This window comes from Diospyros lotus, chromosome 8 (assembly GCF_014633365.1).
Source record: "Diospyros lotus cultivar Yz01 chromosome 8, ASM1463336v1, whole genome shotgun sequence".
NCBI lineage: Eukaryota > Viridiplantae > Streptophyta > Magnoliopsida > Ericales > Ebenaceae > Diospyros > Diospyros lotus.
The window spans coordinates 33,646,288-33,660,532 of record NC_068345.1 but is presented as its reverse complement, the minus strand read 5'-3'; the positions used below and the strand labels follow the sequence as shown (position 1 = coordinate 33,660,532).

General features: G+C 38.9%; 2 protein-coding genes across 7 annotated transcripts in view; one reads left to right on the top strand and one right to left on the bottom strand.

The window, feature by feature from the left end:
• LOC127807573 (AT-hook motif nuclear-localized protein 10) overlaps positions 1-9,800 on the top strand; it is a 28,382-nt gene extending 18,582 nt beyond the window's left edge. For all 6 annotated transcript variants that reach the window (XM_052345537.1, XM_052345542.1, XM_052345540.1 and 3 more), the window contains one exon: positions 9,176-9,800. In XM_052345537.1, the coding sequence (XP_052201497.1) occupies positions 9,176-9,421 (246 nt within the window). In that variant the 3' untranslated portion in view covers positions 9,422-9,800. The remainder of the gene's footprint in view (positions 1-9,175) is intronic.
• Positions 9,801-10,828: 1,028 nt separating this feature from the next.
• LOC127808335 (heavy metal-associated isoprenylated plant protein 28-like) lies at positions 10,829-12,201 on the bottom strand. Its single transcript, XM_052346840.1, has 3 exons — positions 11,779-12,201; positions 11,386-11,458; positions 10,829-11,283 (listed from the first exon to the last, which is right to left on the bottom strand). Exons 1-3 carry the CDS (start codon positions 11,782-11,784, stop codon positions 11,081-11,083), a joined length of 282 nt encoding a protein of 93 aa, XP_052202800.1. The 5' UTR covers positions 11,785-12,201; the 3' UTR covers positions 10,829-11,080.
• Between the last annotated feature and the right edge of the window lie 2,044 nt (positions 12,202-14,245).

Here is a 14,245-nt window from a genome sequence, read left to right as displayed (position 1 = left end):
GGAGAGGAAAAATAATAAAAGAAGCCGGCTGAGCAAGCAGCCTCAGCTACTGTGTGCTATGCAGTTGTCATGTGGAAACTTTATTTTGCTTTCAACAGTTTTAACAGTGGCTCCAGTGTTCCATAACACAAGGGATATGAAAATTACAAACAGGATTTCCTGAAATTCTTAAACAAGCAACTTAGAATACCATAAGACATATTAATTCATACTTCATAGTAAATGACTTAGCCTAGGATTAATTCTTGATTAATTCTTTGCACTCCAAATGTAACAAATTAGTTTCTAACATAATACGTAATGAGGACAAAATTGGGATATTTGGTACCCTATTTATTTGTTTTCAAGTATTAGATTGTTCCTTTTGCACAATTTATTTTATGCTGCAAAAGTGTTTTGTTGAAAGCATCTTCCTTATAATTAATTTATGGGAAGCTGGTCCATCTCACCTGTCTAATACCTTCTATTGCTCTTTCAAGTTACACCAGTGGCAAACATTAATTGTGCTAACCATATGGCACATTGGACTTGTACATATCTTCTGTGGAAACCATGTAGCCCATCTAGTATCATTACAGCTTGCAGGTTTTCCCGGAAATAATTTCTTTTGAAAACATTTAATGCCTGATTGCATGCTGTACTTATGTTACATTTAGTTTCTGAAGGAATATTTATGTTGGGAAGGAAATTTGAAAGAAATAGAAAACAATTCTATGGGACCCTGTCTCAAAAGAAACAAAAAAGTGATGTAGACAGCTGATAGGAATTTAGGTTATATGCTGATTAAACTTCTTGAAAATCTGAAGGTACAGTCATCTCTTTCTGCTTCATAATATACAGCTGATGATGTGGATGGGGTTTAAATAACCCTCAATGGATTTCCTTTTGATCTATGACCATTAGTCATCTTATTTTCAGTTTCAGGTTAGATTATTCAAGAGAAATGTTAGGAACCTGGACCTGATGGTGTAAATTCTCAGTCAATGGGGAGAATTAGGGCAGAAGGTGGCGAGAATTAAGGCAGAAAATAGGGAGAATTGAGAGAGAGATAGAGAGAGAGAGGATGATCGAGAGTGAAATAGAGAATTCTGAGAGAGAGATCGAGAGAGAGAATTGTGAAATTGAAATTCAGTAATTCATTTAATGATTCTCAAAGCAGATTGGTTAGCTTTATAAAGCTAACCAATCAACAGTTACAACAGTTAAAAATCAGTTACAAGTTGTAACTGATCCTCTACAAAATTAATAGGCTATAGCTGTTAGGCAAATTAATTTGCTACATCCTATTAAAACCCTAGGAACCTGACATTTCCCCACCCTTGAAAATTTTCTTGTCCTCAAGAAACAAAAAACCAAAGAAGCGGAGCAGCTCGGGAAATTTGATTGAGCAAATCTGGGAATTGAAGTAAAATCGAACTGGAAGTAGCAGCAGAGCCAATGGTTTTCTATCAGACCAATAGAGTGTGGAATTCCATGCAATTTCCCATAATTTCAGACCAAAGCTGTATACATCTGACTTCTCATTGGATTGTTCTTCACGGGGAACTTCTAGAGCCATCTATTCAGGAGTTCCTGCTGTTGATTTTTTAAAAAGTAATGTGCTAGCCTTTAAGTGGGATAGGCCAAAATCACAAACCTTTACTGTATTCTTCTTGTCAACCAAAAGATTTGGAGACTTCAATTCTCCCATGAAAAGAACAATATTGCATGCCTTTCATAATTGTGACCTCCCTCAAAAACTCCCGCAATCTCTCTAGGTGGAAATCTTGATCAATAAGAATCTTTACAGCAACATCCGAGCCCTGCCAATCAACACGATGGATCATTGTAACTGAGAGTGTCAACTCTCTATTTGTATATCATTCTTGTAATTCATAGCTTGTGAATTAAGAGGGCCTACTTTGGCATAAGTAGGAGATTGTATTTCCTAGCGATTTATGCTAGAGGGCCTACTTGGCAAAGTAGGAGGATTTAGTGGATTTGAAAATCCTCAGTGAGGAGCTAAGATAGTGGAGTAGGCTAGGTTTAGCTGAACTACTCTAAATTCTTGTGTCTCTAGCATTATTTTGATTGTGTACTTCACTTATATTTCACTGTTTTCACATCTATCTTTGAAAATCTCCAGCAAATCTTCAAAAATCTTAAACACCCAATTTACCCCCTCTCTTCGGTGTGGTGCTGTACTTGTGCAAACCGAACACCAAAAATTCGAAAGTTTGAGTAAGAAAGTGGCTTGTGAAATAGGGTCTCAAATGGAGTCTTCTGGTTGAGAACAAGGGTAGGAATCCGGTTAATAATATAGGCTATTGTAAGGATGGCATCACCCCAAAAATGGAGAGGGAGTGAAGCTTGAAACAGAAAGGGACTAGCTACTACCAGTAGATGCTGATGCTTTCTCTCAACAGTGCCATTCGGCTATGGGGTGCCAACACAACTTACTTGATGGATGATCCCATGGGAGGCATAAAAATCAACCAAATTGAATTCTGGTTTATCATAGGATCTTATGCGTTGAATGGTGAGGTCAAGTTAATTCTTGATTAGGTTATAAAAGGTTGGGATTATGGAAAGAACATTAGACTTTGACCTCATCAGATATACCCATGTAACTCTGGTAAATCATCCACAATAGTAAGGAAATATTGATAGCCTCCAACGGATGTGACAGAATAAGGCCCCCAAATATTTGTATGAATCAACGCAAAGGGGCGAGAAGTACTGGTGGTATGCATTGGAAAAGGCAATCATTTCTGTTTTGCTAAAGGGCAAACTTCACACACAAAATTGGAATTACATTTGACACCAGTACAGAGATGTTGAATCTGTCTAATTCTATCAACAGAGACATGGTCTAAATGTCAATGCCACAAATCAAAAGGAATAGAGGTAGAAGGAGAGACAATGTTATTAGCAGAAACAAAGGTAGGCTCATTCATGGACAAGCTGGTTTCCGGAAAGTGTACAATGTCTAAACCTGCTTTCACCTTAGCAAGCCCAATCATTGTCCATGAAGACAGGTCTTGAATCAAGCAAGTTGGACCAAGGAAGATTAGACAATGGTTTGGGGACTTGTTGAATTGACTAACAGAGAAGAGATTGAATGTGAAAGAAGGGACATAGAGAACATTATGCAAAATTAACCAAGGAGACAAGATCACAGTGCTAATATGAGTAACTTTGGATTCGTTTCCATTCGGTAAATGCACAAAGACATTGTTTACCGATCGGGAAGAAAGAAAAGAATTTAGGGAGTAGGGGATGTGATCAGGGGCCCCTGTGTCTATAATCCAAGTGTTTTGGGCAACGGTGTAACACCTCGCATCTTAACCACATACAACAATACTAATTACATGACAATATCTGGAACCAATTACATTCAAATGGGCGTTATGGAAGCCTATGTCAATGGGAGCAAAGGATCGGACTTGAAAGCTTAACCACAAGTTAAGAAATTGAGGCTTCCACTATATGTTCTTGATACAAGTACATCACGACACACCTTATTGCAAAATAGGAAGCTAGGGACTATACATGATCCCTTTTTCTTACATCGTTCTTGCAATACAACACTTAAAATACAAAAGTATACAAACATGTGACACTTTTATAACAGAACTTAAAGAAAGTTAAACAAATCGTGGACCACCTCCTTGCCTTTCCTTTGGCTTGTCCCTGGGGTACTTAGCATGTTGAATATGCCGATAGTAAGATATGAACATCTTAGTAAGTGATTCAGTAAAGAAAATTCATGCATGTAAATGAAATGCGTAAGTATGTCGTGAAACCTCTTGTGTGGTAGAGATGTCAAGGCGTTGCAATCACCCTTGCTGATTCATAATGTTCAAACTCTTCACATGATCGCTCCCTAGACCAACACGATGGCCCTGACATCAACTAGCTACATATACCACGATGATGCATGACAAAGTAAAGAAATATGCTGGAGCAAAGGAAAAGTATGATATGCAAATTAACACCCTCACCCAAATGAAACCAAAATGATCGGTATGAAGCAAAAGCATGCAAGAACCACTTACTTTGCTGGTTTACCTTGACTGTGCACTGTGAGAGGGATTGGATTTTTGCAAAAAAACACGGGTTTTCGTATACCAAACTTCCAATATTTTTATATAAGGTTGCATGGCAAAATTAAATGAGCATAACTAGAAAATTGCAGAGCAAGGGAGGCCCACACGTGCCCAGAGAAGATGGCCCACTCTCCTGTACGGGCTGCCAGCAGCGGCGCATGCATTGCATGTGCCGTTGACTTCTTCGACAAATCGGGTTTCGCCATGTGTTGCTTCGAGATAAGAGCCCCATCATGAGTTTTACCCTATTGCGCCACTTGCCCCTTGAGATTAATGCCTTATCATTACTCCCTCAACTGCCTGTTTGCCCCGTTTGGTTATTCTAAGGATCTAGCTATAAACTTTCAAAGAATTATGCTTTGGCCCGAAGCACTTTGCCCTTTTATCACTTGAGCCCTTGGATTTGCTTTATATCTTCCAAATACCCTTGGAATAATGGTCTATTGCATTCATTCCCAAAGTTTTTGGGAATTTACACTTGTTCTCCAAATTTTTTCCATCTTTCAAAAACTGCTCTTACATGCCAGGGTCCCTAATTTCAAGAGATACTCTATTTTTTTAAGAACAACATCTTACAAGTATTTCGGGTATTACAAACGGGGTTAATTGGTTTGTTGAAGGACAATGAGCAGTAGAACAGAAAGTTAAAGTGCCAAGAGAGTTACCTATAGCATTAGAAGAGGAGGCAGCTGGTGTAGGGTCAACTGTGTTGGTTGAGTGGCAGGTGTTTGGTGAACCTTCATTCTCACCAAGAATGGCTATGAGCCTCTGAACCTGAGCCAAGGAGAGACCAAGCCGTGCAAATGATTCGGATTGAGAATTCTCCTCTGTTGTCATGCCTGACACTGCTGCAACTCAATTGGTACTTTGTGGTGTTTTTGACTTTGTGAAACTTGAAATCTGGAGGAAAACCTATCAACCTGTAACAACTCTCCTTTTTATGTCCAGGTTTCCCACAGTAACTACATATGACACCTGACTTTTCTTCTTGTTGCTGCTACCATTGTTAACTGTGACTGCCATCGCAGAGGACTCTGTGAATGGCTGTGTAACAGATTGGAAATTTCGCTGTGATTCTTCTCGAGTAACGAGATTATATGCTTCATCCAAAGAAGGAAATGGTCTTGTCATGAGAATGTGAGACCTGGTTGATGAATAGAACTCATTCAGTCCATTCAGAAACCAAAACACACAGTCCTTTTGCTGAACGTCCCCAAACTTTTGAAAACATTCCGAATTGCACCATCCACAAGAATAATGTGGCGAGGCCTAAACTGCCTTAACTCCTCCCATAGCCCCCCAGTGAGCTCTGTGAAATACGAATCAACAGATCTGGTAACTGAGTCAAGATATTAAGCTGGTATTGAAGCTTACAAATTCTTGAATCATCCGGCTGTGAGAAACACTTCTTCAGTGTGTCCCAAATCTGTGATGCAGAGCTCATGTAGAACACTGTAGAGGCAATTGGCGGAGAAATGGAACGCAACAACCAGGCAACAATCAGATCGTTGCACCTTTTCCATGCAACGGGGAGAGAATCAGTAGCCCTAGGCTCTGAGACAGTGCCATCAAGAAATCCACACTTGTTTCTAATTGAAAGAGCAAGCATAAACAACCTGCTCCAGGACAGGTAATTGCTCGAAGTAAGTTCAGGAACAACAACCACAGTGCTGTGATTGTCTGAGTGATGAAGATAATATGGCGAATGAGGATCTTCAACTAATGAGACCGAGGACTGAGTCCAAATCGCCATAAGAGAGGAACAAACGAGAGCTTCAGAGAAAGAAAATGAGGAAGAAACTTTGAACCTCAGAGCTCTGATACCATGTAAGAAGAACGAGAATTACTTGAGATTGGAAAGGCAGCTCTCGTTTTATTCAGAGAAAACAAAGAAGAAAAGCAAATATATATACAGAATTGTTGCAACTAACAGGTAACAGATTCTACCTGTCTCAACCAACTAACTAACTTTAACAAACAAAACAAATAATTATCTAACTAACTCACTCATGTACTGTTTTGATAGTGCATATTCACGAAACTTGAGGGCAAGCTTTCTCCCACTGGGTGAGCATGGTTGGGATATATGTATCTTGTTTTGATTTGGTTTATCATAGTTGTTAGATGTGTCATGAACCTAAGTTTGACCCAAGGTTTTTGGTGAGAAATTGGAAGAAATCGAGGGAGATAGGACAGAAAGGGAGGGAGAAATTAGAAGAACAGAGAAATATAAGGGAGAATTAGAGCAGAGAGAACTGAGAGAGAAAAGAGAACAAAGAGGATTGGGAGAGAATCAGAGGGAATTAAGATAGGGATTAGAGAAGTTGTGAGAGAAGCAAATTTCTATTATCATTCAGCAACTATCGTTCTCTAACTGATCTAGCCTATTTATAGGCTTTACTATCCTTTCAGTTATAATACAACTGAAAGGTACAATTGCTACAGCGGCCTAAAGTACAAGAAGAACAACAAGAAAGAAACACATGTTAGATAATTACTATTATATTCTTGGGGTCGTGACAGTTCCCCCCTCCTTCAGAGATTTCCTATCCTCAAGAAATTATACCAACAACCACTATTTTCTTTATCCAATTCTTGCCTTCGCTATTTGGTCCATCCTCCTCTTTTTCCTTTCTTTCTTTCTTTCTCCTTCTAAGCCTTTTCCTGTTTTCACTTACATTCTTTTCCTTTTGCTTTTCCAGCAAATATAAAATGTAGTCCTCAAAGATCTCCATGTCAATGCTCTCTTCTCCAATTGTTCTATAAGTTCCAGTGATTTCCTTGACCTTCAAGCAGAAATGACGCCTTTCTTCAGTCTCCAGCTTATTTCTTTGGTCCAAGTACTCATTGTTTATGCTTACCAAAAGTTCTTGAAGCACCATACCTCTTGTCCTTAAAGATTACTTGCATTATCTGCTCCCATGTCCAATTGGACTCAACATTTGTGGACTCCAACAATGCTTTTAAAGCATTTGTTGCTTCCTGCTTACTAGCGTACACCAAAGGTTCTTCTGCAACAGATTTATGCTCCAATGTTGTCGCAGTGTCTTTCCTTGCAACTGCCACTCCTTTCTTGGCATCATGATTGTAGGAGAAGAGATGAGAATCTCACACAGGTTCCTTATTGGCTGAAACACGACCTCCATATCCTGATTTAAACCTCCTGTAATGATTTTCTGAAGTCCAAAGGTCCAAAATTCCTAGCCATAGGACCTTATTAGCCTTATGATCAATTTCCTTAGAGCCAATATAAGATTGCTCCTGTTCGAATTGCCCAATCAGAACTCCTTTGACTGCATGTGGAGCATCAAAAACTTGATCCGACCTAGGATAGATGTCACAGGCTCACATCTCATCAGATGCATACAGGATCTCTTCATCACAACTCTCATCTCTGACCTGATTGATAAACGACATATCTAAGGAATCAATGTTTTGTTCCAATTCCGTTTGTTCCTCAGTTTCCTGCAAGTCAGACCTCTGAGGAAGGACTCCAGCGCCAGTATCTGCGCAGATCCAATGCTAATTCATCAGCTTCCTGCAAATTGGAAGCATTAGGTAGGATTCCGGTGCCTGCTTGAATCGGTTCTACAGTGGAATTTGAAAGAAATTCCTCTGGTGGCTGATCTGAAACTTTTGTGATATCAAAATCGTGATTTCATCCAGCTTTTGGTTGATATTAGCAAAAATTTCCGTAAATCTTCTGTTAATTGTCTCAATTGTCTGTACATTTCTTTCCAAGGAGAGCACAGCTTCTCTGGTTGCTGTATTCTCCAATTGCTTCATGTAAATGCCTTCTGCCATCTTCACAGTTCAAACTCTTTGAAAACTGCTTTTGAAACAGTTTCCTGTACTTGCATGAATCTGCCTGTGTCCACAGTTGAAATAGAGAAATCAGCAGCCGAGAATTGCCTTGGTCTGCTTAAAAAAATTTGTCTCCAATCAACTGCAAATGACCACCTATGATTGCAATTGTCTATGATCAGTAATCTCTCAGGAACGGCTTCCAGCACTTTCCTTCCTGACACGCCTCAATCGCGATTCAGCAGCTGAGGACCACCAGCTCTGCTACGCTTTCAAAATCCAAACCTAGAACCATTGCTAAGAATTGCCGGAATCCAGCCAAGAATCAACCTGGCTCTGTTGTAGCTTGAGAGTTTGCCTGGGTCGCCAGAAATAGCCTGTCTCTACTTCGCGGGATCAACTAATAGAAGTGTCAGAATCACAGCCAAGAATCATTGGCTTTGATACCAAATGTCGTGAACCTAGATTTGACCTAGGGTTTTTAGTGAGAAATTGGAAGAAATCAAGGGAGATAGGACAGAAAGGGAGGGAGAAATCAGAAGAACATAGAAATATAAGGGATAATTAGAGCAGAAAGAAGAGAGAGAGAGAGAGAGAGAGAGAGAGAGAGATTTCTATTATCATTCAACAACTATCATTCTCTAACTGATCTAGCCTATTTATAGGCTTTACTATTCTTTCAGTTACAATACAACTGAAAGGTACAACTGCTACAGCAGCCTAAAGTACAACAATAACACCAAGAAAGAAATACGTGTATTAGATAATTACTATTATATCCTTGGGGCTTTGATAAGATGATAGAGTTATATTTGATTTAGGGAGTAGAATCATATTTTGATAGAGGTTAAAGCAGTGCACGTGCACCATATGGCAACATAACCCTGTCCTGCATTTATTTGCCTGCGACCTTATAATTTATTTTGTGAAGTAAGTTTTTGAGAAAATACACTAAGTTGTCAAGTTACTGGGTGACTACTAATCATTTTTATTCTTTGAGTCATTGTGTTTCAGATTTTTGTTCTGACTGGCTTTTGTTTTCTTTTCAGTTTGAAGCTAGCTACACCTTTAAAATCCTTTCAAAGCCATTACTCTTTCTGAGTATATGTAAAGATCTCTTATTTCAGTAGATTTCTTTTGTCAATACTGCAATGAATATTATATGGTGGTTATGTAAACACCAGCGTTGATTTAGTTTGATGAACATCATCACGGTAGTGATTTTCATGTGTCTCTGGTAATTGATTCTTTTCATTGCTTGAGTGTCTTATCTGCTGCTGCAGGTGATTGTGGGTAGTTTCATCGCGGATGGTGGTCGCAAGGAATCAAAGCCACCAAACCAAATGGAAGCCTTGCCGGCTCCCCCAGGACTTGGCCCAAGTGGTGGTGCAACGGGTGCTAGCAGCAGCCCCCCATCACGTGGGACGCTCAGTGAATCCTCAGGTGGACCTGGGAGTCCTCTCAACCAGAGCTCAGGAGCTTGCAACAACAGTAATCCTCAAGGGATGTTGGGTATGCCATGGAGGTGATCTGTCTGCTGCACCGTGTTGTCACTAACTTGTGGATGCATGTGCTCTATAGCTTATTAGGTAATCCCTCCTCTTTTGGAGTGATGAGTTTGTAACTTAAGCCCATTATGTAACTCTAGTCGTGCAGAATGAAGGACAACCGGCGATTTTCCAGTTTGACCCTGGTGGTGCTGGGAATAGCCTCCCTTGTAGTTTTAGTGTTGGGCCTTCCCTATTGTATCCAAAATGAATTAGATTTGTGTTTGTAGGGTTCAGTGGAACAGGGACAGTGATTGTAGTTTGTCTTTCGTTCTGACTGTTGTAGACTTGTAGTACGCGTTGCACCACTGTTATGGTACGAAGACCTTTTTCAGTGACAGTTCTAAGGGTTTCTTATTAATTATAGCCCTTTTTTTTTGGGTTGTGTGCTAGATAACGCTTTCTAATGTCAATGTTTACGTTCGGTTTATAGTGGTAGAGAGCAATCGCAATTTCTTCATATAGGATATGCTGCAGAATGTGTGACAAGTGCCTTTGTTGGCTGTAGCATGTTTTAGAAGACGGGGCGATGTTGAAATATCAATTGTGCCTTTGTGATCAACCTGAAATTCGTACTTCCCTGTACGGAAACTCTTCTTTTTTGGCAATAACTATTCCTAAACCAACAACGGTGGGGTCAATCTCAAAACCATGAAATTTGTATGGCATGGTAACGGGGTAGGTATGGTAGCCCTCCCCTGGGGTCGGGGTCTAATAAGCACAATTTAGTAGGTCTCATAACAAACACGCAATGCAGATAAAGAAGCTTGAGGCTGGTCGATTGGCTACTAATGCAAGATTTCCTCATCTGGTGTACTGATGTTGACCATTCGGTTTACGAGGGAGTGTCGGATGTGTTAGGTTTGTTTGGGTTTTATATATATATATATATATATATATCTCAATCTGAACGAATTTTAAGAGTGTGAATTTGGACTTAACTTTGACTTTATGATACAACAAAATCAAATAAATCCAGTTTGATGAAATTGAGTCTCAGTTTTGAAGTATATAAAATTGTATCAAAATTTTATCAAGTTCAAATAATTGGCAGTCTAAAATAGTAAGATTTATAAAATTGATTTCAACAAATTAAGATTAAAGTTACAGAGTGTTAAAAGTAGTTAAAAGAAAGAAACTACATTTCCTTCAATTTTTGCACCAGATTTAAGATGGGTTGAAGTTAGCAACAAAAAAGGGCTTTTTTTATTTTGGTTGAGTAGTGTTTATAAATATGGTCCAACTTCAACCCAAGCTAAGGATGATGAACATTCTAAAGACTTGCGACCGTGTCTCGTCTCTGGCATAGGAATTGCTTCGAAACTTGTTGAAAATTTGAACAATTTGTTTAGTGTTGATGATGCAGTGAGAGCCAAGTCTAGCACATTATCTAACCACGAGGAAAAGGTAAAATTGTGTATTCTTGATTCAAGGAAAATCTTACAAATTAAGCTGCGGAAAACAGTCTTCCATCAACTCCAACTCACTCTATGTATCATTGAACATCTATATGATATCTCTTTGGGGGAGAAGGGAATAAAAAAATTAAAAAAACTGTTAAAAAAAAAAACCCAAAAACACGAAAGAAAAACCCAAAAACTTATATAATTTGGTATGTCCTGCGGACCTCAGGTACGTTGTCTAGGAGAAGCCGAAGTTGTTGAATCTGAAGCTTCCATAAGTGGCAGAGGCGCTAGCGTATGCAGTGAGAAGCTCATTCTGGGCGGACCAGAAGTCGGCTTTGAGACCACCTCGCCTCACTGCTTTCAGCACCTTGTTCCGATGTGCGTAACCCGTCACCACCACCTTCTGATTGTTGGCATCCACTTCCACTTTCTCTATCCCTGTATATATACAAGTACGTTGTGTAATTAATTCATCAACACCACATTCAAATCTGTTGATGCAGCAATTATGTGAGAGAGGATCAATTCATGCGTACATACCCTTCAATTTGGACAGGCATTTCCTCAGCCTTTTCTCGTGTATGCCAACCATCTCCACTTTCAGTTCCACACTCTGCCAATCATATATAAAGCATGAATTAGAGTAGAGAGACTAACAAGAAAGACTCAAAAAAAAAAAAAAAAAAAAAAAAAAACAAACAAGAAAGACTCGCTCAATTTTGTGAGGGATCAAGTTAGAATCGTATTTGTATGTAATATTTGTTTGTTTTGATAAAAAGATATTATTTCTATAATTAAAATCTGTGATCTTCTACGAATCATAAATGAGCAATCTTATTATTAGTTTAAGGGGTGTGTACATATATATATAGCAAGGAGTAACTTCATCTATACTGCTCTTAAAATATAAAGAGAAGAAAGCAAAAAACTTACCTCCATGGAGGAATGATGTGCTTGGGGAGAACAAATGAAGAAATGGAGAGGAGACAAGGACGGCAAGTTAGACGATGGGAGGGTTGTTGCAGGAATATCAGTTGTGGCAGAGAGAGAGAAAGTTGGGATGAGTTGATGATAGAGAATAGCGAGGAGGATTAATTTACACACACACACACACACACACACACACACATATATATGGAGGAGACCAGGGGAAGGGCAAGAAAAGATGCTTGGAATAAACAATAAAGTGAATTCATGAGCATTGGGTACTGGGATCGGAAGAAGGAAACATCTGCTTTGTCTTTGCTTTGCTTTTTTCAAAGGGAAGAAACAAAATGAATTTAAGGAACACTACTACTACTAATACGAAAACCAGAATACCAAGGAAACGGTTATGTCGATATACGTGTAGTTCAATTATAATCCTCATATATTATATGGATAAATAGATAGCTCAAGCTTCAAGGTTCAATATATAGCTGCCGTCTTCCAAAAGTAATGCGAGTCTCAAGCATTTCAAATGATTGGCTTTGACGGGTCCAACTTAACTTTTCTTTATAGATTGGTCTCTCTCTCTCTCATCCGGTATTTGGACTTGACTTTTCTCATCAAAATGCAGGCAAAACTGTCTCCTAACGATTCATCTGTTTTGTTCACGAGAAAGCTTGTGATAATCTGGGACTTGTCTTTCTTTCCTTTTGATAAATTAAGTTGTATATGTGGCGATCGCTTGATGGGTGCTAAGAATTTCACATATTCACTATTAATTATGTTCTAGTATTCAAGATGATCAAGCAAGAGAGCTGGTGGGGGTGAAAAGGGAAAAAGAAAGGAGGAAAAGAAAAAGAGAACAACATCACTTGGCTGCTGAAGGATGGAACAACAAATAAACTGCTCAGCAAGTTTGGTATTTTTCGGGGTGGGATCCGAGCAATGTGATTCCATCAGTTATAGGTTCACATCTTTTCCTAATTGGGTGTGGCTCTTGTTTTCATTTTCTAGTCTTGATGGACATTGGATTGCTGAATGCCAATCTATTAAGAAGTGTTTTTTTACTGATTCAATTATGATTGGAGTTTGAGTTTAAGTTTATATAAAAATCTTTCAAGCAAATGATGATGGATTGAGAGGTGGGATGCCACCACTGCTTTTGAGGAGGGAGCAAAAAGACAAGGATCTGATCAGAAGCACATTGGAGAAGGGGATTGATTGCTTTGTGGAGTTGGAAGCCGATTAAAACCTCCTCTCTCTCTTTCTCTCTCTCTCTCAGATGCAGTCCCATATGCTTGGAATAGATCAATCGAGGACGGGGGGGTGCTTTGGAATTGGAATCTGGATCTAGAATTCCTCGAGAATCTCGTTGCTTCTTCTAGATACTGACGATGCTGGTCAAAACAGAAACGAAAACAACAACAAAAGAAAGAAAACCACTTCGTTATCATCATCATCATCTTCGTTTTTATCAAACCTCGGACAGCCAAACAGAAGGCGGCCCAGCAGTCCACTGTTGTTGGAATTGCTTGGGACTGTCTTGGTCTTGTTGCTCCGATCGAACAGATTGAAAGTGGCCCACTCTCTAGTCCTCACAGCGGTTGTAAGCCCGATATCTTTTCCTACGTGGCCACGAGACCCAGCATTTCTTTCTGGGACCATGTAATAGTGACGTGGTACCACTAACATATACAAGGGTAAAAGAATCATCCTAGAATTCTTGAATTCTTGTTTATACCCTTTGAATTCTTGATGTATCTTGCATCACAACCCACTTGTAAAAGAATCATTCTAGATGTACAACACATTTGTACATTTTGAATTATATAAGGGGATATTATGATTAAAATACCTCTCACCTCACATACGCCTCACGCGCCTCATGAAGGACTTTTTTGTCATTGATACACTTTTATGTAGTCTAAAGTATACACAAAGGTGTACCAATAACATTTTTTCTTATAAAAAAAATTATCCGAAAACTAAATAAGGTCAAAGAAGTTTAAAGGATAAAACAAAAAATCACAAAAGGCCAAGAGACCCTCTCGTATAAATCTCTTGAAGACCCTCTTAGTAACTCTCATCCAAACATTAAGGGAAGAGTCTATGGAAGAGTGACAAGTTTTCTAGATGCCCTTTGAATGTAGTTTTGGTCGAAATATGCCAACGAATTTTCATAATTGATGTCTTAAAAGTCGAAACAAAAGATCTCGAAAGATACAAATACTCTCCAATTTTTCAGTTTTAACTTCCATAAATAAGGGTGACCACCTACTCTCCAGGTATGCAAAAAATACTAGACAAAATGCATTGTTATCTCTTTTGACTTCCGATGGATTTAACTTAGATATTAGAGAATCCACATGAAAAACACCTCGTGCCCTTAAAAGATCTTCTATTTTACAAGATTCCTAAGAATTGAAGACATTTCTCCCATGACTATAAATCTATTGTTGTAATATATTCATTT